This window comes from Oryx dammah, unplaced genomic scaffold (genome assembly GCF_014754425.2).
Source record: "Oryx dammah isolate SB20612 unplaced genomic scaffold, SCBI_Odam_1.1 HiC_scaffold_11209, whole genome shotgun sequence".
Classification (NCBI taxonomy): domain Eukaryota; kingdom Metazoa; phylum Chordata; class Mammalia; order Artiodactyla; family Bovidae; genus Oryx; species Oryx dammah.
The window spans coordinates 5,030,476-5,056,284 of NW_024080602.1; the positions used below are offsets into that span (position 1 = coordinate 5,030,476).

General features: G+C 39.2%; 2 protein-coding genes and 1 non-coding gene across 8 annotated transcripts in view; 2 read left to right on the plus strand and 1 right to left on the minus strand.

The window, feature by feature from the left end:
• Positions 1 to 290: 290 nt before the first annotated feature.
• Positions 291 to 17,014, plus strand: LOC120860908 (TIMELESS-interacting protein). 4 transcript variants are annotated; one of them, XM_040236627.1, is made up of 8 exons: positions 291 to 389; positions 9,533 to 9,673; positions 9,779 to 9,857; positions 10,068 to 10,143; positions 12,241 to 12,363; positions 12,588 to 12,651; positions 14,703 to 14,909; positions 16,197 to 17,014. In XM_040236627.1, the coding sequence occupies exons 2-8, from the start codon at positions 9,541 to 9,543 to the stop codon at positions 16,382 to 16,384; spliced, it is 870 nt and encodes a 289-aa protein (XP_040092561.1). In that variant the 5' UTR covers positions 291 to 389; positions 9,533 to 9,540; the 3' UTR covers positions 16,385 to 17,014. The 4 variants fall into 4 exon arrangements, with proteins under 4 accessions (XP_040092561.1, XP_040092563.1, XP_040092562.1 ...); XM_040236629.1 differs by having other exon boundaries at positions 340 to 389; positions 10,254 to 12,363; XM_040236628.1 differs by lacking the exon at positions 291 to 389 and adding an exon at positions 8,262 to 8,847.
• Positions 13,069 to 13,204, plus strand: LOC120860918. The gene has a single exon (XR_005720460.1).
• Positions 17,015 to 18,178: 1,164 nt separating the features above from the next.
• LOC120860910 (DIS3-like exonuclease 1) overlaps positions 18,179 to 25,809 on the minus strand; it is a 32,446-nt gene continuing 24,815 nt past the window's right edge. For all 3 annotated transcript variants that reach the window (XM_040236630.1, XM_040236631.1, XM_040236632.1), the window contains 6 exons: positions 22,497 to 23,030; positions 21,574 to 21,728; positions 21,288 to 21,466; positions 19,818 to 19,963; positions 18,870 to 19,044; positions 18,179 to 18,783 (listed from right to left, as the gene is read on the minus strand). In XM_040236630.1, the coding sequence (XP_040092564.1) occupies positions 18,478 to 18,783; positions 18,870 to 19,044; positions 19,818 to 19,963; positions 21,288 to 21,466; positions 21,574 to 21,728; positions 22,497 to 23,030 (1,495 nt within the window). In that variant the 3' untranslated portion in view covers positions 18,179 to 18,477. The remainder of the gene's footprint in view (positions 18,784 to 18,869; positions 19,045 to 19,817; positions 19,964 to 21,287; positions 21,467 to 21,573; positions 21,729 to 22,496; positions 23,031 to 25,809) is intronic.

Sequence of the window (25,809 nt, forward strand, 5' to 3'; positions counted from 1 at the left end):
TCGCTCAGTCATTCTGTTTGCCTCTATCCTTTATATTCCATCCACAATCCAGTTTTCTAAAAAACCTGAGATCTATTTCCAAAGTCTAAAGTGCATAGAGCATAAGCAACACGAACATCATAGGAGCAAGGAGGTTAAGCTTCTGGGAGGAATTCAGGAAGGCGGGTGCGGTGCGGTGCGGAAGGCAGTAGAGCGATGGGCTGGACCTGGGAAAGGTGGGGAAGACATGAGTGGGCGGGACCTGGGGAAGGTGGGTCTGGTAGGCACCGCCCAGGGTGTGCGCAGATTTGGCGCCGAACGCCAAGGAGTCTTCTCGCGAGAGTTCGAGAGAAACGCGGTTTTTCCGCCGCGCGGAACTCTGCGCTGGTGGCGGCAGCGGCCCGAGCGAGGTGAGAGCGGGTCGAGGGGTGAGTGAAATTACGGAGGGGAGAGATGGTCGAGGTAGTCAAGGCGGGGAGTGGGCATGCTGGGCAGTCGCAAGGAGAGAGAGAGGAAGCAGGCGGACGTGACTTAGACGGACCTGGGCTGATTAGGACTGCAGGGAAGGGAGGCCTGACCGGCCACGACCTGTGCAGAGAGGAGGTCGGTGGGGACCAGAGCTGCCGCTTTTTTACTTCGTTTACATTCGGGTCTGCCACTCTCTAAACCAAACCTTTTAGCGGAAGGGAACGTGTGTCAGATACATCTTTACATCTCCGGCTTCTGTGCCGCGACTTCTAAACTCAGGAGGCGTCCTGTGAATGTTGAATGAATACGGTTGAAAGAGAGGCTAGACAAGGAAGCACAGAAGAGGAGAGATTGGAGAAGAGGGATAGGATGGGAAGTTTTGTGGTTTTAAGCCTGGGTAGCAGCAGCAGCAAAGACGATCATGGAGTCACTTTGGTAGGATTTCTGGCGACAAGGTCTTCTGTTTTGATAACTTAAAAGTTGGACTTTGGACACCTAAGACTGTGGGAATGAATTTGTATATTAAATTTCTTTGTTACCTTCACTCCTCTGCGATTCTGAGGCCTAGAGGAGGAAGTGAAGAGAGCTTCATCAATGTCTAAAAAGAGACTATGCAAGGAACTGTCATATTCACTACGAGTTTACTGACAAGTCCCACTCCAGGCTTGACCAAGTTATGCTTAATATAGTTTGTGCCTTGTTACCTCATTTATAGCTCCCTTTTGGTCTCAAAGATGTGAACCACATTTCTTTCCAGGAGGCTTAAGCAGAATGGGGCTAAGTATACTTTTTGGTGATATGAAACTAGATTATTTTAGGTTCGCCAAAAAGTTTTTTTTTTTTTTTTGTATAATGGCTCTAATAGCACTTAGTTGTCTTTAACTTCATTGAAAACAAATTTGTTATCAGCATGCATTAAAAAAACCAAACATCAAAATTGGTGAATTTTTATGTAGCCGTTTTTTAATATTGAAGATGGAAGAAAAAAAGCATTTTTGGCATATTATGCTTTATTATTTTAAGAAAAGTAAAAATGCAACTGAAACTCAAAAAAAGATTTGTACAGTGTATGGAGAAGGTGCTGTGACTGAGCAAAAGTGTTAAAAGTGGTTTACAAAGTTTCATGCTGGCAGTTTCTCACTGGATGACGCTCCATGGTCTGGTAGACCAGTGAATAAATCAAGACATTGAGAACAATCAACGTTATACTACATGGGAGATAGCCGACATACTCAAGATATCAAATCAAGCATTGAAAATCATTTACACCAGCTTGGTTATGTTCATCGCTTTGATGTTTGGGTTCCACATAAGTTAAGTGGAAAAAACCTTCTTGACCTTAGTTTTGCATGCAATTCTTAACTTAAATATAATAAAAAAAAAACTTCCATTTTTAAAACAATTTGTTATGGGCAATTAAAAATGCATACACTACAATAATGTGGAATGGAAGAGATCCTGGGGCAAGTGAAGTGAACATCAACCACACCAAAGGCCTGTCTTCATCCAAAGAAGTTGATGTGTATATGGTGGGATTGGAAGGAAGTCGTCTCTTACAAGCTCTCTCTGGAAAACCAAGGATTGATTCCAACAAATACTTGTTCCAATTTGTTGTTCATTAGCTAAGTGTTGTCCCACTCTTTGCAACATCATGGACCGCGGCACAACTGGCTTCCCTGTCCTTCAGTATCTCCCCTAGTTTGCCCAAACTTATGTCTGTTGAGTCGGTGATGCCGTCCAACCATCTCATCCTTTGTTGCCCCTTCTCCTCTTGCCCTCAATCTTTCACAGCATCAGGGTCTTTTCCAGTGAGTTGGCTCTTTGCATCAGATGGCCAAATTATTAGAGTTTCAGCATCAGTCCTTCCAATGAATATTCAGGGTAATTTCCTTTAAGATTGACTGGCTTGACCTCCTTGCAGTCAAAGGGACTCTCAAGAATCTTCTCCAGCACTGCAGTTCAAAAGCATCAGTTCTTCAGTGCTCAGCTTTCTTTATGGTCCAGCTCTCAGGTCTGTACCTGATGGCTGGAAAAACCATAGCTTTGACTATATGGACCTTTGTTGGCAAATTGATGTCTCTGCTTTTTAATACTGTGTCTAGGTTTGTCATAGTTTTTCTTCCAGGGAGCAAGCATCTTTCAATTTCATGCCTGTAGTCACCATCCACAGTGATTCTGGAGCTCAAGGAAATGAAATCTGCCAGTTTCCATATTAGACCAGCTGAAAGCACTTAACAAAAAGCATCTGAATTAGTCAACAGAAAACAAATAGAATGTAAGACCATATGTTTCTTTACTTTTAAAAATATTTATTTATTTAAAATTCATTTATTTTTAATTGAAGGGTAGTTGCTCCACAATAGTGTGTTGGCCTCTGCCATACATCAACATGATCAGCCATAGGTATACGTATGTCCCCTCCCTCTTGAGCCTCGCTCTCACCTCCCACCCCTCTAGGATGTTGCAGAGCCCCAGTTTGAGTTCTCTGAGTCATAAAACAAATTCCTATTGGTTATGTATTTTACATATGGTAGTATATATGCTTCCATGTTTCTCTCTCAATTCATCCCACCCTCTCCTTCTTGCCCCCTCCTTGTCCATAAGTTTTTTCTCTATGTCTGCATCTCCATTGCTGCCCTGCAGATAGGTACATTACTGCCATCTTTCTAGATTCTATACGCGTTATATACTATATTTGTTTTCCTGTTTCTGACTTCACTGTGTATAATAGGCTCTAGATTGATCCACTTCATTAGAACTGACTCAGGTGTGTCCCTTTTAATGGCTGAGTAGTATTCCATTGTATATATGTATCACTGTTTCTTTTATCCAGTCATCTGTCGATGGACATCTAGGTTGCTTCCGTGCCCCAGTTCTTGGAAATAGTGCTGCAGAGGACACTGGGGTACATGTGCCTTGTTCAATTTTGATTTCCTCAGAGTATATGCCAAATAGTGGGGTTGCTGGGTCCTGTGTCAGTTCTACTCCCAGTGTTTTGAGGAATCATATTTTCCATAGTGGCTGTATCAGTTTACTTTCCCACCAGTAGAGCAAGAGGGTTCCCTTTTCTCCACACCCTCTCCAGTGTTTATTGTTTGTGGATTTTTTGATGATGGCCATTCTGACTGGTGTGAGGTGATACCTCACTGTAGTTTTGATTTTCATTTCTCTAATAATGAGCAATGTTGAGCATCTTGTCATGTTTTTATTAGCTATCTGTATGTCTTCTTTGGAGAAATGTCTGTTTAGGTCTTTGCCCACTTTTTGATTGGGTTGTTTTGTTTTTCTGGTATCATATATTTCTTTGATAATCAGGCAAAAACTGTTACAACTTGGCTGGGAAGTTCTGATTCATCCACCAGCCATTGCACCTTGGGATTTCCATTTATTTTGGTCTGTACAAAATTCTCTTAATGGAAAAAAAAAATCTCCATTCTCTGGAAAACTGTAAAAGGCACCTAGAACTGTTCTTTCCTCAAAAAGATAAATAGTTTTGAGCAGATCGAATTACAAACTTGCCTTAAAAATGGCAGAAGGTAGTGGAACCACAGTGAATACCTTGTTCAATAATGTTCTTGGTGAAAATGAAAAATATATCTTCTATTTTTACTTAAAAACCAAAAAAACTTCAGTATGACCTTTAACTGCCTTTCCAGTTTTGAAAATCTATGGTTGATAACTTTGTTTTGTTTTTATGTACTTGTTGTCTTGGAAATTTAGAATTGGCAAGACTTTGGAAATCATCTGGCTCTGGTAGTTTTATAGTTTTGGGGAAATTTTGAAATTCTTCATTCGTCCATTCAACAATTATTTTGTATTACTTTTGTTTTTTCAGTGGTCCATTGCAGTTATTAATCCTGCTAGATGGAGATTGCAGTTGTCAAGTATCATTGCCGTCAGAACTGTCCCTGTCCAAACTCAGGAACTGAACAGATTCAGATAACTTGTTGAGATATCTTTCTTTCATGAACCCTCATGTTTGTTATCCAAAACTCAGGAATCTGATAGATTGGGATGAAGCATTACAGCACCCATGACCTGAACTCACTAAAGTAACTCTCAGTATCTGAATTCAGGGAATATGAATTTGGATAGTGAGGATTCTTGGGCTAATTGTTCTGGCAGTGAAACGAGAAAGATCAGTTGGTCACTTCATTTCTCCTCTCGGGGACCAACACTTTGTTCTCTTCCTCCAGGGTTCCAGCCTTGCCCTCCAAGAATCCCTTTCCTGTCCATTTCCCTCTTGGCCATATTTGAAGTAGGCGTTGGGAGGTGTGCTCTCCTTTGGGGCTGTAGAGCTGCCTAGGTTTTCTGCTAGTACAAGTTGGGAGGGCCAAGATCAAGAACTATTTCTCCAACACCAGCTGTGTATCAGCTCTGGGGATACAATAGAGGAGAACAAAGACCCACCTTGTCATTGCCCTTTTAGAGCTACAGTCTCCTATGGGAGACAAACATTTATCAAATAATGACACAAATAGAACCTAATACTGGGTCTGGGTAAGTGCTATGAAACTACTACTTGACATTTTGAATGCTTATAAAGGATTTAATTTAGGAAAATTGGGGGAGATTTTTCTGATTTGACAGTTGAGATCTGAAAGGGATGAGGAGTCAGAGAAGAGCCTTTGTAAAGGTCTAGTGGCCTGAGGGGTCAGACAAAGCATAGAGAATAGTGTGAAGTCTGTAGAGAAGGAGGAAGGTGCTAAACCCTGCAGGGCCTTAGAGTTTTGTCATTATCTTAAGAGCAGCAGAAAGTCATTGACGTCTTTAAGCCTGGTAGTGATATGATTAGCTTGACATTTCCAAAGGTACAGTTCAGTTCAGTTGCTCAGTCGTGTCCGACTCTTTGCGATCCCATAAATGGCAGCACACCAGGCCTCTCTGTCCATCACCAACTCCCGGAGTTCACCCAAACTCATGTCCATCGAGTCAGTGATGACATCCAGCCATCTCATCTTCTGTCATCCCCTTCTCCTCCTGCCCCCAATCCCTCCCAGCATTAGGGTCTTTTCCAATGAGTCAACTCTTCGCATGAGGTGGCAAAAGTACTGGAGTTTCAGCTTCAGCATCATTCCTTCCAAAGAAGACCCAGGGCTGATCTCCTTCAGAATGGACTGGTTGGATCTCCTTGCAGTCCAGGGGACTCTCAAGAGTCCTCTCCAACACCACAGTTCAAAAGCATCAATTCGTCGGTGCTCAGCTTTCTTCACAGTCCAACTCTCACATCCATACATGACTACTGGAAAAACCATAGCCTTGATTAGATGGACCTTTGTTGGCAAAGTAATGTCTCTGCTTTTGAATATGCTATCTAGGTTGGTCATAACTTCCTTCCAAGGAGTAAGTGTCTTTTAATTTCATGGCTCCAATCACCATCTGCAGTGATTTTGGAACCCCCCAAAATAAAGTCTGACACTGTTTCCACTGTTTCTCCATCTATTTCCTATGAAGTGATGGGACCAGATGCCATGATCTTCATTTTCTGAATGTTGAGCTTTAAGCCAACTTTTTCACTCTCCTCTTTCGCTTTCATCAAGAGGCTTTTTAGTTCCTCTTCACTTTCTGCCATAAGGGTGGTGTCATCTGCATATCTGAGGTTGTTGATATTTCTCCTGGCAATCTTGATTCCAGCTTGTGCTTCCTCCAGCCCAGCATTTCTCATGATGTACTCTACATATAACTTAAATAAGCAGGGTGACAATATACAGCTTTGATATACTCCTTTTCCTATTTGGAACCAGTCTGTTGTTCCATGTCCAGTTCTAACTGTTGCTTCCTGATCTGCATAAAGGTTTCTCAAGAGGCAGGTCAGGTGGTCTGGTATTCCCATCTCTTCAGAATTTTCCACAGTTTATTGTGATCCACACAGTCAAAGGCTTTGGCGTAATCAATAAAGCAGAAATAGATGTTTTTCTGGAACTCTCTTGCTTTTTCCATGATCCAGCAGATGTTGGCAATTTGATCTCTGGTTCCTCTGCCTTTTCTAAAACCAGCTTGAACATCTGGAAGTTCATGGTTCACGTATTGCTGAAGCCTGGCTTGGAGAATTTTGAGCATTACTTTACTATCGTGTGAAATGAGTGCAATTGTGCGGTAGTTTGAGCATTCTTTGGCATTGCCTTTCTTTGGGATTGGAATGAAAACTGACCTTTTCCAGTCCTGTGGCCACTGCTGAGTTTTCCAAATTTGCTGGCATATTGAGTGCAGCACTTTCGCAGCATCATCTTTCAGGATTTGAAATAGCTCAACTGGAATTCCATCACCTCCACTAGCTTTGTTCATAGTGATGCTTTCTAAGGCCCACTTGACTTCACATTCCAGGATGTCTGGATCTAGGTGAGTGATCACACCATTGTGATTATCTGGGTTGTGAAGATCTTTTTTGTACAGTTCTTCTGTGTATTCTTGCCACCCTTCTTAATATCTTCTGCTTCTGTTAGGTCCATACCATTTCTGTCCTTTATCAAGCCCATCTTTGCATGAAATGTTCCCTTGGTATATCTAATTTTCTTGAAGAGATCTCTAGTCTTTCCCATTCTGTTCTTTTCCTCTATTTCTTTGCATTGTTTGCTGAGGAAGGCTTTCCTATCTCTTCTTGCTATTCTTTGGAACTCTGCATTCAGATGCTTATATCTTTCCTTTTTTCCTTTGCTTTTCACTTCTTTTCACAGCTATTTGTAAGGCCTCCCCAGACAGCCATTTTGCTTTTTTGCATTTTCCATGGGGATGGTCTTGATCCCTTCTCCTGTACAGTGTCACAAATCTCCGTCCATAGTTCATCAGGTACTCTGTCTATCAGATCTAGGCCCTTAAATCTATTTCTCACTTCCATTGTATAATCATAAGGGATTTGATTTAGGTCATACCTGAATGGTCTAGTGGTTTTCCCTACTTTCTTCAATTTAAGTCTGAATTTGGCAATAAGGAGTTCATGATCTGAGCCACAGCCAGCTCCCGGTCTTATTTTTGCTGACTGTATAGAGCTTCTCCATCTTTGGCTGCAAAGAATATAATCACTCTGATTTCACTGTTGACCATCTGGTGATGTCCATGTGTAGAGTGTTCTCTTGTGTTGTTGGAAGAGGGTGTTTGATATGACCAGTGCGTTCTCTTGGCAAAACTCTATTAGTCTTTGCCCTGCTTCATTCCATACTCCAAGGCCAAATTTAGCCGTTACTCCAGGTGTTTCTTGACTTCCTACTTTTGCATTCCAGTCCCCTATAATGAAAAGGATATCTTTTTGGGGTGTTAGTTCTAAAAGATCTTGTAGGTCTTCATAGAACCGTTCAACTTTAGCTTCTTCAGCATTACTGGTTGGGGCATAGACTTGGATCACCGTGATATTGAATGGTTTGCCTTGGAAACGAACAGAGATCATTCTGTCGTTTTTTAAATTGCATCCAAGTACTGCATTTCGGACTTTTTTGTTGACCATGATGGCTACTCCATTCCTTCTAAGGTATTCCTGCCCACAGTAGTAAATATAATGGTCATCTGAGTTAAATTCACCCATTCCAGTTCATTTTAGTTTGCTGATTCCTAGAATGTCGACGTTCACTCTTGCCATCTCCTGTTTGACCACTTCCAATTTGCCTTGATTCATGGACCTGACATTCCAGGTTCCTATGCAATATTGCTCTTTACAGCATCAGACCTTGCTTCTATCACCAGTCACATCCACAACTGGGTATTGTTTTTGCTTTGGCTCCATCCCTTCATTCTTTCTGGAGTTATTTCTCCATTGATCTCCAGTAGCGTATTGGGCACCTACTGACCTGGGGAGTTCCTCTTTCGGTATCCTATCATTTTGTCTTTTCATACTGCTCATGGGGTTCTCAAGGCAAGAATACTGAAGTGGTTTGCCATTCCCATCTCCAGTAGGTGATATTCTGTCACATTCCAGAGGTTAGGTAAGCTGTAATACGAAGAATGGAGTGAAAGGGCAAAATGATAGGAGTAATGGAATAATCCAATATATGTTAGGAAGTAGTTGTGGAAATAGAAATGGCAGACTCAAGGAGTAATCTGGAAGTAAATGGACAGGGTAAGTAGGATAGGGGAATGAAGTATTAAGGGTGACTTGCAGGTTTCTGACTTGTGTAGCTGGATTGGTGTCATTTACTGAACGGAGAAAATTTAGAAGATTGGTTTTATACAAGGTAAGTTTTAGATGCCTTTGAAAAATTTTAGAGCTGTAGAATGCGAAGTAGGGATTTAGAGCTCAGATTTGATGCTTGTGTAGAAATAAAAAATTAGCGAGTCATCTGTAAATTAGAGTCATGTGCATAACTGAGTGAAGAGGGCCGAGGATGAAATCTTGGATACTTATTAACCAGGTTAGAGGAAGATGAATCTGCAGAAGTTTAGGAGGCGTGTCCAGGAAGGGAGGAAAACCAGGTGAATACTGTGTTTCAGAAGTCAACAAAAATACTTTTCCAGTAAAAGGAACTGATTAAAAGTGTCAGATGTTTCTGAGAGGTCAAGTGAGATGGTATGAAAGCATTCTTTCATGTTACCAATCAAGAAATTATTTCCATTTCAAAGGAAACTTTACTAGAAAGCCAATATGTAAACAGTATTTTTATTTTTTCCCCTTTTGGCCCCACTGCACAGCTTATGGGATCTTGGTTCCCAGGGCAGGGATTGAACCCAGGGCCCTGGCAGAGCACAGAGCCCTAACCACTGGACAACCCGGGAATTCCTAGTAATTTTTAAAGCTCTGGTTGGAGTGGAGGTGAGGTTCTTGTACCCTGCCTGTTTCAGCCCATTTGGACCACAGTTTGAAACCCTTTGAAAAGTTAAAATCATTTTATAATGGGGAAGCTCAACAGTTAAGGTAAAATGTTTTGCTCAAACCCATATAGTTATTTAGTGGTAGGCTGTCCATTAGAACTCAGTTCTTCCAGTTTCTAACTTAGGTTCTTTTTTCTGTAATTGTTGTATTCTCCACTTTGTTTCACGATGTGTAAGTTTGAAATCTGGTTTAACTGACTGAAAAACATGCATTTTGCTGCAAGTGGAACTTAACTGTGTAATAGAAAAACTGCTTGGATGAATAAACATTTTACTTTTTTTTCCCTAGAGGAAAAGATGCTAGAACCACAGGAGAATGGCTTGGTTGACCTACCAGATTATGAGCATATAGAAGATGAAACTTTTCCTCCGTTCCCACCTCCAGCCTCTCCAGAGAGGGAAGATGGTGAAGGCGCTGAACCTGCAGAAGGTCCATGGTGTCCATGTTCAGCTTTCCCTCTGTCAGCTTACAAAATGACACATTTTAGAAATGAGGCTTAAATAAGTAATAATAAATCTTGGTATATTTCACCAGAGTCAGGGAGAGGAGCGCCTGTTCCTGTACCTCCGAAGAGAACAGTTAAAAGGAATATACCCAAGCTGAATGCTGAGAGGTACATTTACTATTTCCTTAAACATTTATACTTTTCTTGCCATCATCTTTTCCCTCTTACGTTACAAGCTTTTGGTTGGGATGATTTTGGGATCAGATATTTCTAAAAGCATTTTTTTTCAGTTTAATAGATAACGTTTTTTTCTTATGATCTTGCTTTGGCCTTGATGGCTTTAGAAAACTTGAAATTTAAAAATACTTCTATTCACAGATTAATTTCAGAGAGAGGGCTCCCAGCATTAAGGCATGTGTTTGAGAAGGCAAAATTCAAAGGTAAAGGTCATGAGGTAAGAAATGTCTGATTTGTATTTTAGACCTTTGTTTCTTAAAATATTGGTGAGACTGTGTGCCCATTATCATGCTTTCAGGAATCTTAGAATGTTTCATATCTCTTTAGAAACTGTGATATGTGGAAAGGACATTGAAGACATCTAGGAACTGTCAATCTCTGCACAAGTGGACATTTAAAAATTTCTTTTGCATCATGTAGAATGTAGATATAATTTTTTTGCAGATGATATCTTTGTAGAGCTTTGTAATAATTTATGAAGGATTTTCAAATATGTTCTTAAATTATCAACCTCTGGGGTAGGTGTTGGTCCCATTATATAGTGAAGGAAACTGAGTTTTAGTTTTAAGCTTCCACTGCCAGTGGTTAAGAGCAGACCCTTGACTTTTGTTTCATGGACCAGCTAGAGGATCATTAATACAACATGAGCATGATTTTGGTGTGGTGTTCAGGAGAGTTGGAAAGAGGGAAATGAACAGAAGCAGACAGTAATTCAGAGGCTGTTTCACTTCCAGGGGAACGAAGTGAAATAGCCTAGATAGGATATTAATAATAGCAAGGAGATGAACAACTTATAATACTTGGAGGTGATTGGGAGGTACAAAAGTAAAAATCCCCAAATTTTAAACCTAGGAAGCTGAAAAACCTGTATTACATTTTCTTAGCTTCGGTGGACAATAAGGAAGAATATAAGCCTGTGTTCTATTTTGCCACAAAACTAAACCTAAGTCAAGATATTTAAAAACCATGCCCAGCTCAGTTAATTCACTGCTTTTATTGAAATTTTCAGGTAGTAATGATAAACTGGTGCTTTGAAATTGTGACATCGTCATCATTTTTATAAGTTCTTTGTTAAGATAAATAAACTTATATGAAGAATAAATATTTTGTATTCCTTCACTGGGTGAGAGTGGGCTCTGAGTTTGTCTAGTCTTCTATACTTTGCCTTTGAAAATTCTTACTATTTGCTCACAAAGTTGCATCACTGATACCTTTTTTCCAGGTATGATTTGGGACTTTACACTGTATTTAGGTATGTCTCTTCTCTGTCCCTTGGGTCTAACATGACATTATGGGGTGGTTGGTCAACAACTGGAAGATGGTCATAGGTGGTTGAGCCTTTAAAAGAACTTTTATCTTTATCAGAATGAGAACAATAAGACATTATGTTCTCAGTATTACATATTGAGTTATTGGTAGCGTTTATTGTTTTAACCACGAGCTTCTTATGGTTCAAATATCAGCAAGATTAAATACCACCATCACAATAATAGTGGACATTTGTGGGCTTGCTTTGTGTCAGGCACTTTACTTATATTACTTAATCCTCGTAACAACACTATGAGGTGTGTATAATCTCATTTTATTCATGAAGAAAAATTACACAGGTAAAGTGATTTGTTCAACGTCACACAGGTATTAAGTGGTAGAATTTAGATTTGAATCTATGCGGTCTGATCCAGAGCTTTTAATCATCTCCTATTTTAAAATTCTGTAAGAAAAAAAAAATTATAGTAAAATCAGGAATTTGGAACTTCTTTCATTTATTACTGTGGTTTATTAAATTTTGTTTTTCATTAAAATTTTTTTTAGTGTTCAATTGAAATTTCAAATGTAGAGAGGTACTATGGTCTGAGAATGCACTTTTCTTGCTCGTCTTCAGTACTTTGCCCTTGGAAATCAGCAGAGCTGATTCTCAGTGCTTTCTTCTCTGTATATGATTTTTAGGGCCCTGTCAGTTTGTATAGTTATTTCTAAAAGATAACCTTGTTCTATTTTATTAAATTTACTTTCAAGTATTACTCTATAGTCCTGAAAAGACACATGTGATTATCTTTTAACTTTTATTAAGTTTTCATACTACGTTTCTTTTTTTCCTCCAAATTTTAAAGCCTACTGCAGGTTTTAAACCTACTGCAATCCCTAAGCCCTTAATACATACTTTTCTTCTTAAAGTTCTTCTAAAAGTTTATTAACCTTATAGATATAGAAGGACACCAGTGACTTTGGTACTACTGTTCAATTCTGAAATCTGCTGACAAGGTCACTTGTGTGAATGAATCTTCTACTTAGCATTTTTATTTTTATGTGCCAGGCTGAGGACTTGAAGATACTAATCAGACACATGGAGCACTGGGCACATAGGCTATTCCCTAAACTGCAGTTTGAAGATTTTATTGACAGAGTTGAATATCTGGGAAATAAAAAGGAAGTTCAGGTAGGTGTTGAGATTACTATGAATATCATTCACAATGCTAAATTGTATAAGGATATATTTAGTTGAGGCTAAGTAGCTCTTTGGGGTCTTCATTTTGCAGTCTTAGTAGAGAGGAGGAGAGTTAATAGTAGTTACTTGAGCAACTTTTTTTGAAACTAATAATAAAATCAGTGACCATTTCTCCCAAATCTAAGTGAAAATGTAAAAATGTCTTTTATTTTCAGACCTGTTTAAAACGAATTCGACTTGATCTCCCTATTGTACATGAAGATTTTGTAAGCAATAATGGTAAGAATATAGGTTTATCTGCTTGATAATAAGTTTGCTTTTACAAATGGATCTAGTTGGGGTTGGCAGTGTTATAGGACCAAGTTCTTAGTCTATTTTGAGTATATAATTACCGTATAGTAAATAGGAATGAATTAAGATGCCTTGGTACATCTAGAATACACAGTGGTATGCCATTAAGAGATGTAAAAATATCTTTACATGTTCACAAAGAGCATGAGTTTTTGTGAACTGTTGGTCATGACCCATTGATCTTTTGTAGTGCTTGTTAATAAAAATATATGAAAAGATACAGTGTTCATATACATGCCCATTATAAAAAAGTGGTTCTGGGAAATTAGAATAATTTGATGTTGAACTAGTTCACATTTCACATAAGAGTACAGATCTTGTATATATGACTTTAATTAGACCTATGTGACTGTTCCTGGTATTGATTGCATTTGTTAGTTGTACAGTGCAACCATAGGCAGTCACATACATCAAAACATATGGTTCCTGCCGACAGGGTCTGTATAGTTATCAGATTTTCTGTGCGATGGCTCCATACATGTTTGCTTTTTGTTTTTAAAATTTTTAATAGATGTAGTAGAAAATACAGGCTCCATATAGAATCCCCGAAACTTATTTATAAATTGCTTTTAAAGGTGTAAAAGATTGTGATTTAAATAATCCAAGGTTTAATTATTTGGTAAGGTATGGTATGAAATGTTGGTATGGGATTTGATATGTGAAAGGAATTAGTTATCAGGCTGAATCCCACAGCATATCCTACTGGGTTAGTTAGCTTATTCATTGAACTTTTTGAGCTTCGTACTATGTGCTAATGGGCTTCCTTGGTGGCTCAGTGGTAAAGAATCTGCCTGCCAATGCAGGAGACGTGGGTTGGGAATATCCCATGGAGAAGGAAATGGCAACCCACACCACTATTCTTGCCTGGGAAATCCCATGGACAGAGGAACCTGGTGAGCTATGGTCCATGGGGTCACAAAAGAGTTGGACATAGTGACTAAATAACAACAACACTGTACAATATATACAGACACACACACTCCTAGGAAAGGAGAGTAGATGTAAATTCATATTTCAAATGGTTGTCTTGGAACTCCATAATGTGAATGATACAAAGAGAAGTTAAAGTGTCAGCTTTGCTATCTTCTTAGTTCTTGCTTATACTTCTGTTATCTTCCACCTACAGATGTTCTGTTATTTTGCAAAAATCTTTTAAAGTTACCACTTGTGCATTTTGTTAGGGTTTGTTTTGGTTAAAATAGATAGTATGTCAGTTTGCTTAACTAGGTCATCAGCATATCATCTATATGTCATAATATGCTGAATTTAACAAATGAGGACTCAACTCCACCCTGCCTTGAAGGTAGCTTAGGATAAGTGATAGGTTGTTACCGCCAGTTCTTCTTCTAGATGTAAGTTAGAAGAAGAAATATAAATTGTTCTTAATTCTTCAATGAAGTATAAAGGGAAAATTTAGTATTTACTTTTCATACCCCTGTGGATCATTTTAGGAACATCCTACTTTGAGATAACTGGTGTAAAGGGTTTTAAGAATTTATTAAGACAATAATGTAGACAGCACTGAATTTAAAAAATTAGCTTGGAAATATGTCCACAGATCTCTAAATTTCTTTTCCTTTTCCACTTCGTGTCTCGGTTTTACCCTATATAAAAATAGCCTGTATAAAATAATTACTGTGTGTCATACAAACAATGTAGCAAGCTAGTAAAATGTTTTTAATGTAAAACAAGGATATGCATTGGATTCTTTAAGTTCTTTTATTGAGAACTACAAACTTTTGCTCTCTGTCAATACATATTTTTAAACTAGTATCCCGTTTGACTTAAAATAACTCTTTAAATATTCCTTCTACTTGTTTGAGTCAAGCATGTCAGGCATCTGACATTCTCATACCTCACAAATTGTTTCTTCACGTCTGGTACCTTGTTGCTTTAAACTGGTTTTCAGTCAATAGCTGCAGAAACTCTTTTTCTAACTAGTTTAACACTACAGACACACTTTTTCTTTTCTACTGCAGATGAAGTAGAGGAAAATAATGGCAACGATGTAACTGCTACTGAATTAGATCCCTTTCTGACAAACTCATACGGAAGTGTAGAGTTTGCTTCTGAGTCCAGTAGAAGCCTAACAGAAGAACAACAACAAAGAATTGAGAGAAATAAACAACTGGCCTTGGAAAGAAGACAGGCAAAGCTACTGAGTAACAGTCAGTCCCTAGGAAATGGTAAATTTTATGCTGCATTTTATGTGCTACCGTTAATATATCAAGGGCATGTTAGAAATTTTAACTTCTTTACTATTCCTCCAAATAAAATACCTCGAAGAATAGAAAAATATGGTATAGTATATTAAATTTATGTATATTCAAGAGAGAGTGAGTGAGAGACCTAGTTGGAATCCACAAAGAATACAAGTTCAAGATAGTTTTCTGGGTAGCTGAGCATCTGTTAAAAAATTATTCTAATAATCATTTAAAATTGATTCTGGATCTTTCAAAAACAGATTCTTCCCTGACTCCTTAAAGCATGTGACATATGATTTTATCTTAATGATCATAATTAAAATATTAATTGCTTTGTTATTTCCTAAACATATAAAATACTCTGCACCCATTGAGGACTTCGGAGCCATTTGCTGTGACATGAATGCTTTTTATTGCATTGTGTCACTTCTGCTGTGAGCTGTCATATTTGCTTTCTTATTGATTCCCTTATCTCTTTTAAGACTGCCTTACAATTTGCTGATTTAAAACAGACTGTGGGTTTGGAAACTGGATAATCAAATTTGGAAAGCTGTATTTAAAAAATAATTGCAAATTGCTTTTGAATGAAGCATACATAATCACATTTACCTTTGTCAGTTTCCAATCCAGTTTTTCCTTTTGAAGTGGGAAAATAAGCATTACAGTAGTGAAGATACCATGTTATAAAACAAGTTTCACGCAAAATAATGAAATTCTCAAGTGAAAATTATTCAATGGTATTATCAGTTGTTTTCCAGTTAGAATGAATTTAATTTTTAACCTAACAAATGGATGTTTTATACTACTTTATGAAAAATTACATGAAGATAGAACTGTTGTTGGTGGCAGTTCTTCCTTGCTGTCATTATCAAAGTTCACTTGGCGATAAGTATTTTAAGGCACATCTTCTATTTATAATATATGACTTTAAAATTTTCTGAGTAGAAATGAGTATCTTAAATATTTTTTTACTATAACTTATATATCTCATAAGAATATTTGACTTTACAAAACCTATCTAGTAATTGTGATTTTTAAATGTGAACAGTTGCATCTGGCTATGATTCAAAAGTTTGAGTTCAACTTGCATTTATAATGGATTTTATAATAATACATGTATAGAAATGGCTTTATTTGGAAGAAAGGGATCATAATTAACATTTAAGTGATCATAGATTTCATTTTTATTGATCTAGACTTGTGAAGAAGTTTGTATTAGGTAAGAACAGGTCCAGTGCTTGTAATGATTAATAATGGTTTCTCTTGTAGACTTGTCAGTGAACACACCTAGCACACAGACATCTGAGGAGGGTAGAACAGGTGAGGAGCAAAAGGAGGAAGAATCAAATGGATTTAACAAAGACCTAGACAGTCCAGTTAATGCTGGTGCTGCCAGTACTGTAAAAGAAGAGGAGGAATTAAAAGTTGAGAAAACGCAACTGGACCAATCCTTTTAAAATGTACGGTAGTAACTTAAGGCTTCGTCTAGAAATGTTCCTCAAGTTGGATAGGCCTCAAATGAGAACATCTATTAACTTGCTGTCTTCCAAATTTGAGATGACGGTGCAGTGCATTTTGTTTGCTTTGAGTGAAAATCTTTATATAGTGAAACTTTTAAGACTCCTGTTTAAAATTTGGCATTATTTTAATTATGTGCTCAATTGCTCAGTTGTGTCTGACTGTGACCCCCATGGATTGTAGCCTGCCAGGCTCTTCTGTCCATAGGGTTTTCCAGGCAGGAATCACTGGAGTGGGTTTGCCATTTCCTCCTCCAGGGGATCTCAACCCTGGGATCAAGCCTGAGTCTCCAGTGTCTCCTGTACTGCAGGCAGATTCTTTAGTGCTGAGCCACTGCGGAGGCCTTATTTATAATTGTTTCTTATTAACTTCCGTTGTCTATTTTTCTCCTTAGTGTTTATTTGTATATAAGTATGACCTTGTAAAAATGATTGGTAGTTAATAAGTAGCTTTTGCTGCTTATGTTCCATTGAATGCCCTATTTTTACTAAATTGGGTGGTGTTTTAAGATGTAAATATGTATAATAAATAATGTTTTTTTTTTTTAAATAAAAATCTCACGAACTATCCCTAGAGGCTTTATAAAAGTTTCTTACTGCTCTTTAGTGCTACACTATATACTTACGGTAAAATGTTTACAGTTGTTATATATGTGTTTACATGTCTTTTGAGAAGTCACTTTAATACTTTCAAAGGGTCAGTGAAAAGCAGACGTATTGCCTGGCCTGCATAGGTCCTAGGAAGTTCAAACGCTCCTTGGTACCTTTTTATTGTTGTTCAGTCACTAAGTTGTCTCCAGCTCTTTGTGACCCCATGGACTGTGGCACAGCAGGCTCCTCTGTCCATGGGGTTCTCCAGGCAGTACTGGAGTGGGTTCCCATTTCCTTCTCCAGAGGGGGATCTTGTCAGACCAGGGACCAAACCCATATCTTCTGTATTGGCAGGCGGATTCTTTCCCACTAAACCACCAGGGAAGGTTGGTACCTTACTGACTAGGTAGTTGGAGAGAAATTTGCAGAGTATCATGGGCACCTTGGGAGGATTCACAGGAGACCTTGGGTTGGTGGAGATGCCGAGGATTGGGAAGAACATGTGCAATAATATAGAAATGAAAATCTAGGAAATAAGAGATTTGGGAATGGTGGATATGAGGCTGAAGTGTTAGAGGCACGTGGTGGGAAGACCTAATTGGCGTTTTTCCAGCCTCAGTTTATTAACTTGGTGGAGGGGTAATTACAGACAGTACTATGTTGAGAATCAAGTTTAAAGGTTTGTCTGGTTCTTAGGAGATTCCCACGGGGGAGAGAGAAAGGCAAAGGTAATCTTTACGAACTAGGACATGGAGAAAGTTGCTTTTGGGGAGAGGTGTGACTGGCAAAGTGATAGTGCTAAGTAATAAGTCTCCAGCAACAGCAAGGCCTGGGCAGCTCATCTGAGGAGTACTTAGCTCAATGAGAGGATGGAAGGGAGGTGTGAGAGAACAGACCTTACCCTGTGCCTCCCATCCCACTCCCTAGGCCCCAACCCCAACTGGTGCCGGGGACAGCAGGGGAGACTGAGTCAAATACGAAGTTGAGAGTTTTAAAGTGGACAGATGGACAGGACTGAGTCTTACTGTCTGAAGGAGACTGAAAAGTTAATCTGGCAGATGTCAGAGGGACCTGTGACCCAAATGGCCCAGTGTAGAAATTACTGGGAAATTAACGCAATAAAAGAACTGATTTGAGACAAGCTGGCCAAAAGTCAATTCTAGGTTTATTAACAAGACTGGCAACCTGTTTTGCAGAGCCAGGATTCAGTGATCCAGTATCTGAAAAACCACTTTCCATACTGACCTAATTGTACTTTAATACAACTTAGTGATAAAACATTTCACAAATATGTGAAATACCTACCCAATCTCGCCTCCCCCCCCACCCTGCAATCAGGGATTGGTGGCACTCAATGGCTCAGAAACTTTTATCTTGATGTTGAAAAGAAGGTAAAACACTCACGGAAGACAAAGTTCTCTTTCAGTGAAGTCAGAAGAGTTTCATATGCTGTAATTGTTGGAAACATCCAGGAGAGCTAGGTCTCTTATTTCCTCTAGAAGTGTGTACAGGCTTCTTCCCTTTGTTTGGCAGTATTTTTGACAATCCTCAGTGATGTTTACTGCGACTTCTTGAGCAAGCTGAGCCTCCTCCACAGATCTAGTTACTTCTTTCACTAAATCACTCTTTAGCAAGAGGGAACTCTGCTGAAAAAGTTCTGTATCTGGTGTCATGTGTGGTTTATTGCTTATTATTTCAAGCCGTATTGTATCAGAATGGCAACGTGAGGTCTGTACAGATAGTCTCACCTATCATAGAGGAGAAAATGTATATTACTAAGTCACATTCTTTGCTTGTTGCATTGAAAGCAATGCTTAATTAAATACAGACTTACTGTTACATGGTCAAACAAATGGAATGTAACAGATTCCCCTTCTGTCGTGGTAGAGGTGATTTTGTTTTGAAAGCGTTGAAGGGATCCTGGTTTCCATTCAGAATGGCCATCTGGGCCACATGAGACCACTAAACCATCTTTATTTCTTAAATAAGCAGCACCTTTAATCCCAAACCTGAAGTATTGTTAGAATAAAAATTCAGAGATAGTATATTCTTAGTATGCAGATCTTGTATACTTATCTAGAATGCTAGTTTTTCTTACAGCTTAGAAACAACATCAAAAAACTTCCAAAAACAAACAAGAAAAAGAACTTTACATCTGATTAACCTCCAAATATCTACTTCATTGAGCAAACGAAAACAAAATGTTTTGCTAAAGAAAAAAGTAAAACTATCCGATGACTTATACAGAAGTGAGTGAATGTGTTAGTCGCTCACTTGCGTCCAGCTTTTTGTGACCCCCATGGACTGTAGCCTGCCAGGCTCCTTTGTTCCTGAAATTTTCCAGGCAAGAATACTGGAGTGGGTTGCCATTCCCTTCTCTAGGGGATCTTCCTGACTCAGAAATTGAACCTAGGTCTCCTGCATTGCAGGCAGATTCTTTACCATCTGAGCTACCAGGGATCTCTCTTTTTATACTTATATAATGAATTATATATTACATTATGTACATATGGTAACTTCAAAACAGTTGCTAAAGTGCTTTAAAGAATGATATCTAATGTACCATTTCTATAAAGTGAAAGTCACTCAGTCGTGTCCGACTCTGTGACCCCATGGACTGTACAGTCCATGGAATTCTCCAGGCCAGAATACTGGAGTAGGTAGACTTTCCCTTCTCCAGGGGATCTTCCCAACCCAGGAATCGAGCCCACCATTTCTACACTGTGTCTGTATTAAGGTTAACTATGACTTCGTAACAACTTTTGTGTTAGAAATAACATACCTTGGTATAAACACAAGCACACCATTTGTCCTAATTGAATAAATGACCCCATCAGATATGCAACGCTCCTCAGTTTCTGGGTCTTTGTCTTTAAAATACATGCATTGGAAGAGCTCAGTAGATTGCTTCTGAGAATGCTGTGCTGCCTGTAAGAAGAAGCACAAGCCCCAAACATGATGGACTTCTGGACACCCCAGAAGAAACATGTGATTCATATTCCCAAAGAAACAATGTCTTTTAGAAAGGCGAGGTTCTAGAAAACCATTAATACAAATATTCTCTATTATTAATTAAATCAATTTGTAGGACCCTTTATCAATCCCTCAGAAATGTCTTAGAAAATTAATTCTTTAAAGAAAACTACTTGTTTGTTATTTAAAAGCTGTTTATAGTTCACTCAAGAAGAGGAAAAGTACCCAGGTCTATGTCTTACCTGTATTTTTCAAGTCTGTCTGTTTGCTGATGGAAGTGCAAATTAGAACTATATTCTGGAGGGCAATTTAGTATTAGGTATGAAAGTTTTAATTATGCCTGATTTGTGTTGATGTATGGCAGATTCATTAATCTGATTTATTTCACTATAAATTGTACAGCAATTATCTTCCAATTAAAACAAAAGCTGAAAGTTTTGTGTACCTCTTTTGATTTAGTAATTCATTATTGCCAGGAATTTATCCAGGCAAAATGTGAGAAGTCTGTAAAAATATACATGAGGATGGTTGTAAACTAGATTGCCAGGAACACTGCTGCCTAACCAAACTTTCTGAAATGATGGAAACATTCTGTATCTGTGTTGTCCCATAGGTAGCCACTAGCTACACGTGTCTATTAAGCATGTGAATGTGGCTAGTGCAAGTGAGGAGCTAAATTTTTAATTTAAACCAACATGAGTACTGGCTACAAGACTGTTTAGTATCAAACTAGTGTTCTAACTGGATACAGATAATATTAAACATTTAGGCAGTTTCCAATCTGATGTTTAACCAAATGGTCTAGTTCTATCTAAGTTGTATAACATGGTCAATAGCAACAATATGAAATAAAATACAAAGTAGTTTATAAAATAATGATGTAACTATATTGATATGGTATCTATAAATAACAATGTTAAGTGAAAAAAGGCCCTACTTCAAACAGCAGGTATGATTGGATATTTTTATAAATAAAAAGCATTGTCTAGAATTGTTATTATCTTTGGGTAGTAAGATGATAGACAATCTTTCACATTTCTACATTTTGGGGGGAAAAATCTGACTCGAATCTCATAAATCCACATTAAGTATTTCAGAACATTTGTAAATGTATTGAGAGCTACTCAACAAACCTTATGATTTTTCATCTTTCTCACTGAATGGAATAATTCTAGAGTTTAATTTGCTGGGATATACAGTACTTTGTTCCACTACACAATAAAGTTGATATTCTGTTAGCAAAAGAGATGATGGTAAGAGAATTAAAAATCCCTCTTACTCGGTTTCTGTTGTTGATATGTCTGCATAACTCCTCAAGATCTTTGTTGCTAAATAAATTTTCCTTAATTTCCATTTTCTTATCTTTTGAAATGGCTGCCATTAGTAATCGATGCACTATAATATCTGAGTATCTTCTTATTGGAGAGGTAAAGTGAGTATATTTATCTAATGCAAGACCTTAAAAAATAAACCAAAAAATCAAAATAAACAACAACAACAACAAACTTTTTTAAACAGTTTGCTCAAGGCTTTGGCCACAACAGAAGAAAATGGCACTCATTCACCATAGTGATGGAACTCTTCCTCGGCACATGATCCGGTGGAAAAATACAGAGCGTTAGACATGGCCTGTGTAGCCATGGATCGAAGCAACTTGTTGACGATGGGATCGTTGGGGTCATTTGCATTATCCAGAGAATCAGCCAGTGCTTTATTGGACCTGACAAAAAATGGAAAAATTCTTATTTGGTCCCCAGCAATAATTTACAAGTCAACACTCAAGGGGAACCCTTTACTCACCAACTGAATACGCTCATCTGCCCATAGTTAAATTTATTTGGGACACATTTCAGAGAAGCAACTTTTTTCAACTACAGAAATCTAACTTGCTTTTGAGATTTAAACAACATTTCAGAATTCAAATAACATTGTTTTCTGTTTTTGCCACACTGCACAGCTTACAGGATCTTAGTTCCCCAACCAGAAATGGAACCCAGGCCACCGCAGTCAAAAGCGCCAAGTCCTAACCACTGGCTTACCAGGGAATTCCCTCCACTACCTTTCTTAAGCAGTGAAGAATAATGTGCTGAACCTATGAGGTGAAGTTAACGCTCAGCACACAGTGGGTGGCCAGGTACCTTTCGAGTTAAATTCCTAACACCCTTAACCTTAAACATCCTGTATAGGTCAATAAATGAACTTTTTCTTTTTTTAAATCAAGAATTTTTGAGCCAAGGACTTCCCTTGTGGTCCAGTGGTTAAAACTACATGCTTCAATTCCTGGTTGGGGAACTAAAATCTAAGCTATGTGGGGCAGCCAGAATGAAAAAAGGAAGCCTCTTTACCTACATTATAGCAAATGAAGAAAAGCCAAGAAGTTTTCTCTTTTTGGTCAAAGATCTGGCTGTCACATTTTAATAACCACTGTAAAATACGTAAGGGTACAGTAACCCCTTCCATTTTCCTGCCCCTTCAAAAGAGAAATTACCGTGTATCTATGAAGAAGCCCTTTGCTTTAGCACACTCTCGGAGTTCAGAGAAAAACTCCTGGTGGGGAGGAGGGTGTCGGCGCAGCAAGGCTTGGTGAGGGAAGCTCTCCCAGATCTTCTTGGCTACCCAGTGGTTGGCCAGGATCATGCATTCAGCCACGGTCTCGTGGACTTCCAGGGGTTGCTTGGGGATGAGGTCGTGAATGTTCTTTTTCTCATCGAGCTGGATGCGAACCTCCACCCCTTCCAGCTCCAGGGCACCGCAGCGGTCTCGCTTGGCTCGGATGTGGCGGGCTATGTCAGTCAGCTTTCTGATCGCCCACACCAACTCCTCCAGCTTGGCTTGTCGGCTCTTCTCATCCAGATCCTTGAATTCCGGAATATCCTTCACAACGCTGAAGTTTCCGTCCAGCAAGTCTTGGGCTGCTTCATAAAACAGTTTGTATGCCGATCGAATAATGGTTCTGCCATACCATACTTTCTTAATTTCATAGGAGGTCTTATCTAATTCCCACATCACGCTTACGGCATACCTGCAAAACCAGTCACATTCATCATTGTTAATTCTACCACTGTTTGAAATGAACAGAACTAGAGCCTAAATTTAACGAAAGAAATGACACTGCTATGGGTTTCCGGTCTGATGTTTCAATCCAACACTCTGCTGCTAAGGTGAAAGATACTTAAAAGGAGGTTAGACAAGTTTCTGTGGATCTCTGAGCAAATCTGAAATGAGTTCACACGAACTGTTGCAAGCCCAACTTAATGGTTCTCCATGTTCCTTAGAACAGCATAGCACTGATAGAAGAGTTAAGCCTACTGGGCTCTCTAGCAAAGAGGAGTCAAGACTTTTGAATGCTACTAGGTAACACTGAACTAGGATATCAGTCTTGATAGCAGGTTCATGAGCAAAAAGTTCACTTAGTAAATAAAAACTTTACCACCATAACTCTAACATCTGCAACTGACATCAAAAACAGAGCTAATTTCTTTAAAAAAAAAAAGCTAATTTCTTAACATGTGAAGAGCTCTTACATACCAATTACTAATAGATCAAGAAAGCAAAAGAAAAAGGGGCAAAAAACATGAAAGAGTTCATAGAACAGGATACACAAACGACTGTTAGGCATACAAAAAAAAATGACTTTACTCATAGAAGGAAAAATGCAAATCAAAACCACTTTTAAGATACCATGTTCATTTATCAAATTGGCAAAGATAAAAAAATACTATTGTGTTGGCAAGGTTGTGGAGAAACTAGCACTCTCATACAGTGACAGAGAATGTAACTGGTATAACCTCTATGGAAGGCAATTTGCTTTTTAAACACAAATGCATATACCGTTTGACACAGAAATTCTACTTCTAGGACTTTATCTTCCAGAAACACTGTACTTTTAAAAAGGTGAAACGAGCTACATTCCAAGTAATTCAGTGCAGTTTTGTTTATAATAGCAAAAGCTTGGAAACAATCCAAATTTCCGTAGATAGAGAACTGTTATTAATATGGAGTGATCTCCAAGATACACATTGTTAAGTTAAAAAAGAAGCAAGGTCTGAAGAGTATATATATGGTCACCATTTGTACAACAAAGAAAGACCACATGTCCAAATATGCGCATTAGTGTGTGAAATAACAGAAGACTCATGTTGGTCTTTGTCCCTACCTCCTGACACAGGGCTCCTTGTAATTTCCTGGGAGACAGGCATGTCTTGTTCTAATGAGGTGGGCTCCTGCAGGAGGCTGGTCGCTAGAAAGACCAAGCCATGATTAGAAGCTTTCAATCCTGCCCCTCATTCTCTCGAGAAGGGCTGAAAATGGAGTTACTAATGGATCACGCCAATGTGATGAAGCTTCCATAAAATCCCCAGTGAGCGAGGTTTGGAGAGCTTCTGGGTTGGTGAACACACGGAGGCGCTGGGAGAGTGGCACCCCAGGCCTAGAAGCTCTGTGTTCCTTCCACATACCTTGCCCTACACAACTTTCATCTGGAGGTTCGCCTGTATCCCTTATCATACACTTTATACAGTGAACATAAGTACATTGTTTCGCTGAGTTCTGAGAGCTGCTCTAACAATTAATTGAACCTGAGGAGGAGGTCTGGCTATCTCTGATTTACAGCCAGTTGGTCAGAAGTACAGGTAACAGTGTGGACTTCAACTGGCATCTGAAGTGCGAGGAGCGGTTAGTGGAGAGCTCTAATCCAGCAGTCCCCAATCTCCTGGCACCAGGGACCAGTTTCATGGAAGACAGTTTTTCCACAGACCAGGGGTGGACTGGGGAAGCCTTCAGGATGAGTCAAGAGCAGCAGGGTTCGTGCTATGAGAATCTAATGCCACCACTGGTCCAACGGGAGGCGGCGCTCGGGTGGCAGCGCGAGCCCTGGGGCGAGGCTGTAAATAGAGATGAAGTTTCGCTCACTTGCCTGCCCACTGCTCACCTAGTGTGTGACGGTCTGGTTCCTAACTGGTACCAGTCCGTGGCCTGGGGGTTGGGGACCCCTGCTCTAACCTACAGCGGGTCAGTCAGAAGCACGGTGACAATCTGGGCCTGTGACAGTGTCTGAAGTTGGGGAGAGGTGGACAGTTGTGTGAGGCTGAGCCCTCACCCTGTGGAACCTGATGCCATCTCCGGGGAAGACAGCATCAGAACTGAATCAAACTGTAGGACCCCCAGCTGGGGCTGCAGAGAACAGCTTGGTGTGGAGGAAGACCTCCACGTGTCTGGTGGCGAGCAGTGTCAGAGGTAATGTGCCCTCTGTAAAGACAAGGGAGACTTATGGGAAAGAAAGAAAGAGCGGGGAAGAACTGGGTGTTTCCCCATACAGGAAGGTGGAAAACGGAGCGTGCTTTTTTGCTACAGTATTGTATCTAAAAAAATACATAAATTGGTAACTGATGGAAAGTGGCAGGTGGGAGCCTTTCACTAAACCTCTTTTGGAAGGTGTGAATTTTCAGCTTCAAGGACAGATATAAACTTTAATTACAACAAATAAACACAAAACTCCCTAAGTTCATGACCCTTGTGAAAAACAGCCTCAACCAGGGAACATATATGTACAAAGTGACACACATTTGTTCTTAGACTTTGACTTTAAAAAGTCAACAAGAGGAAGAAGCAGCCTCCCTGCTAGGCAGAAGGAAAGGAGACAAAAAGAAAAGAGGAGTGGAAGGGAAGGAAAGGTGCGAGAAATAAAGCTGCCCCCAAACAGAGGATTAGGGAGGAAGCAGGGGTGGGAAGGGTGGTGGGAAAGTAGCTTAGAAAGAGGAAGCGGCCAGAAGCAGAGCTACCAGCGATCACGGAAGGACCAA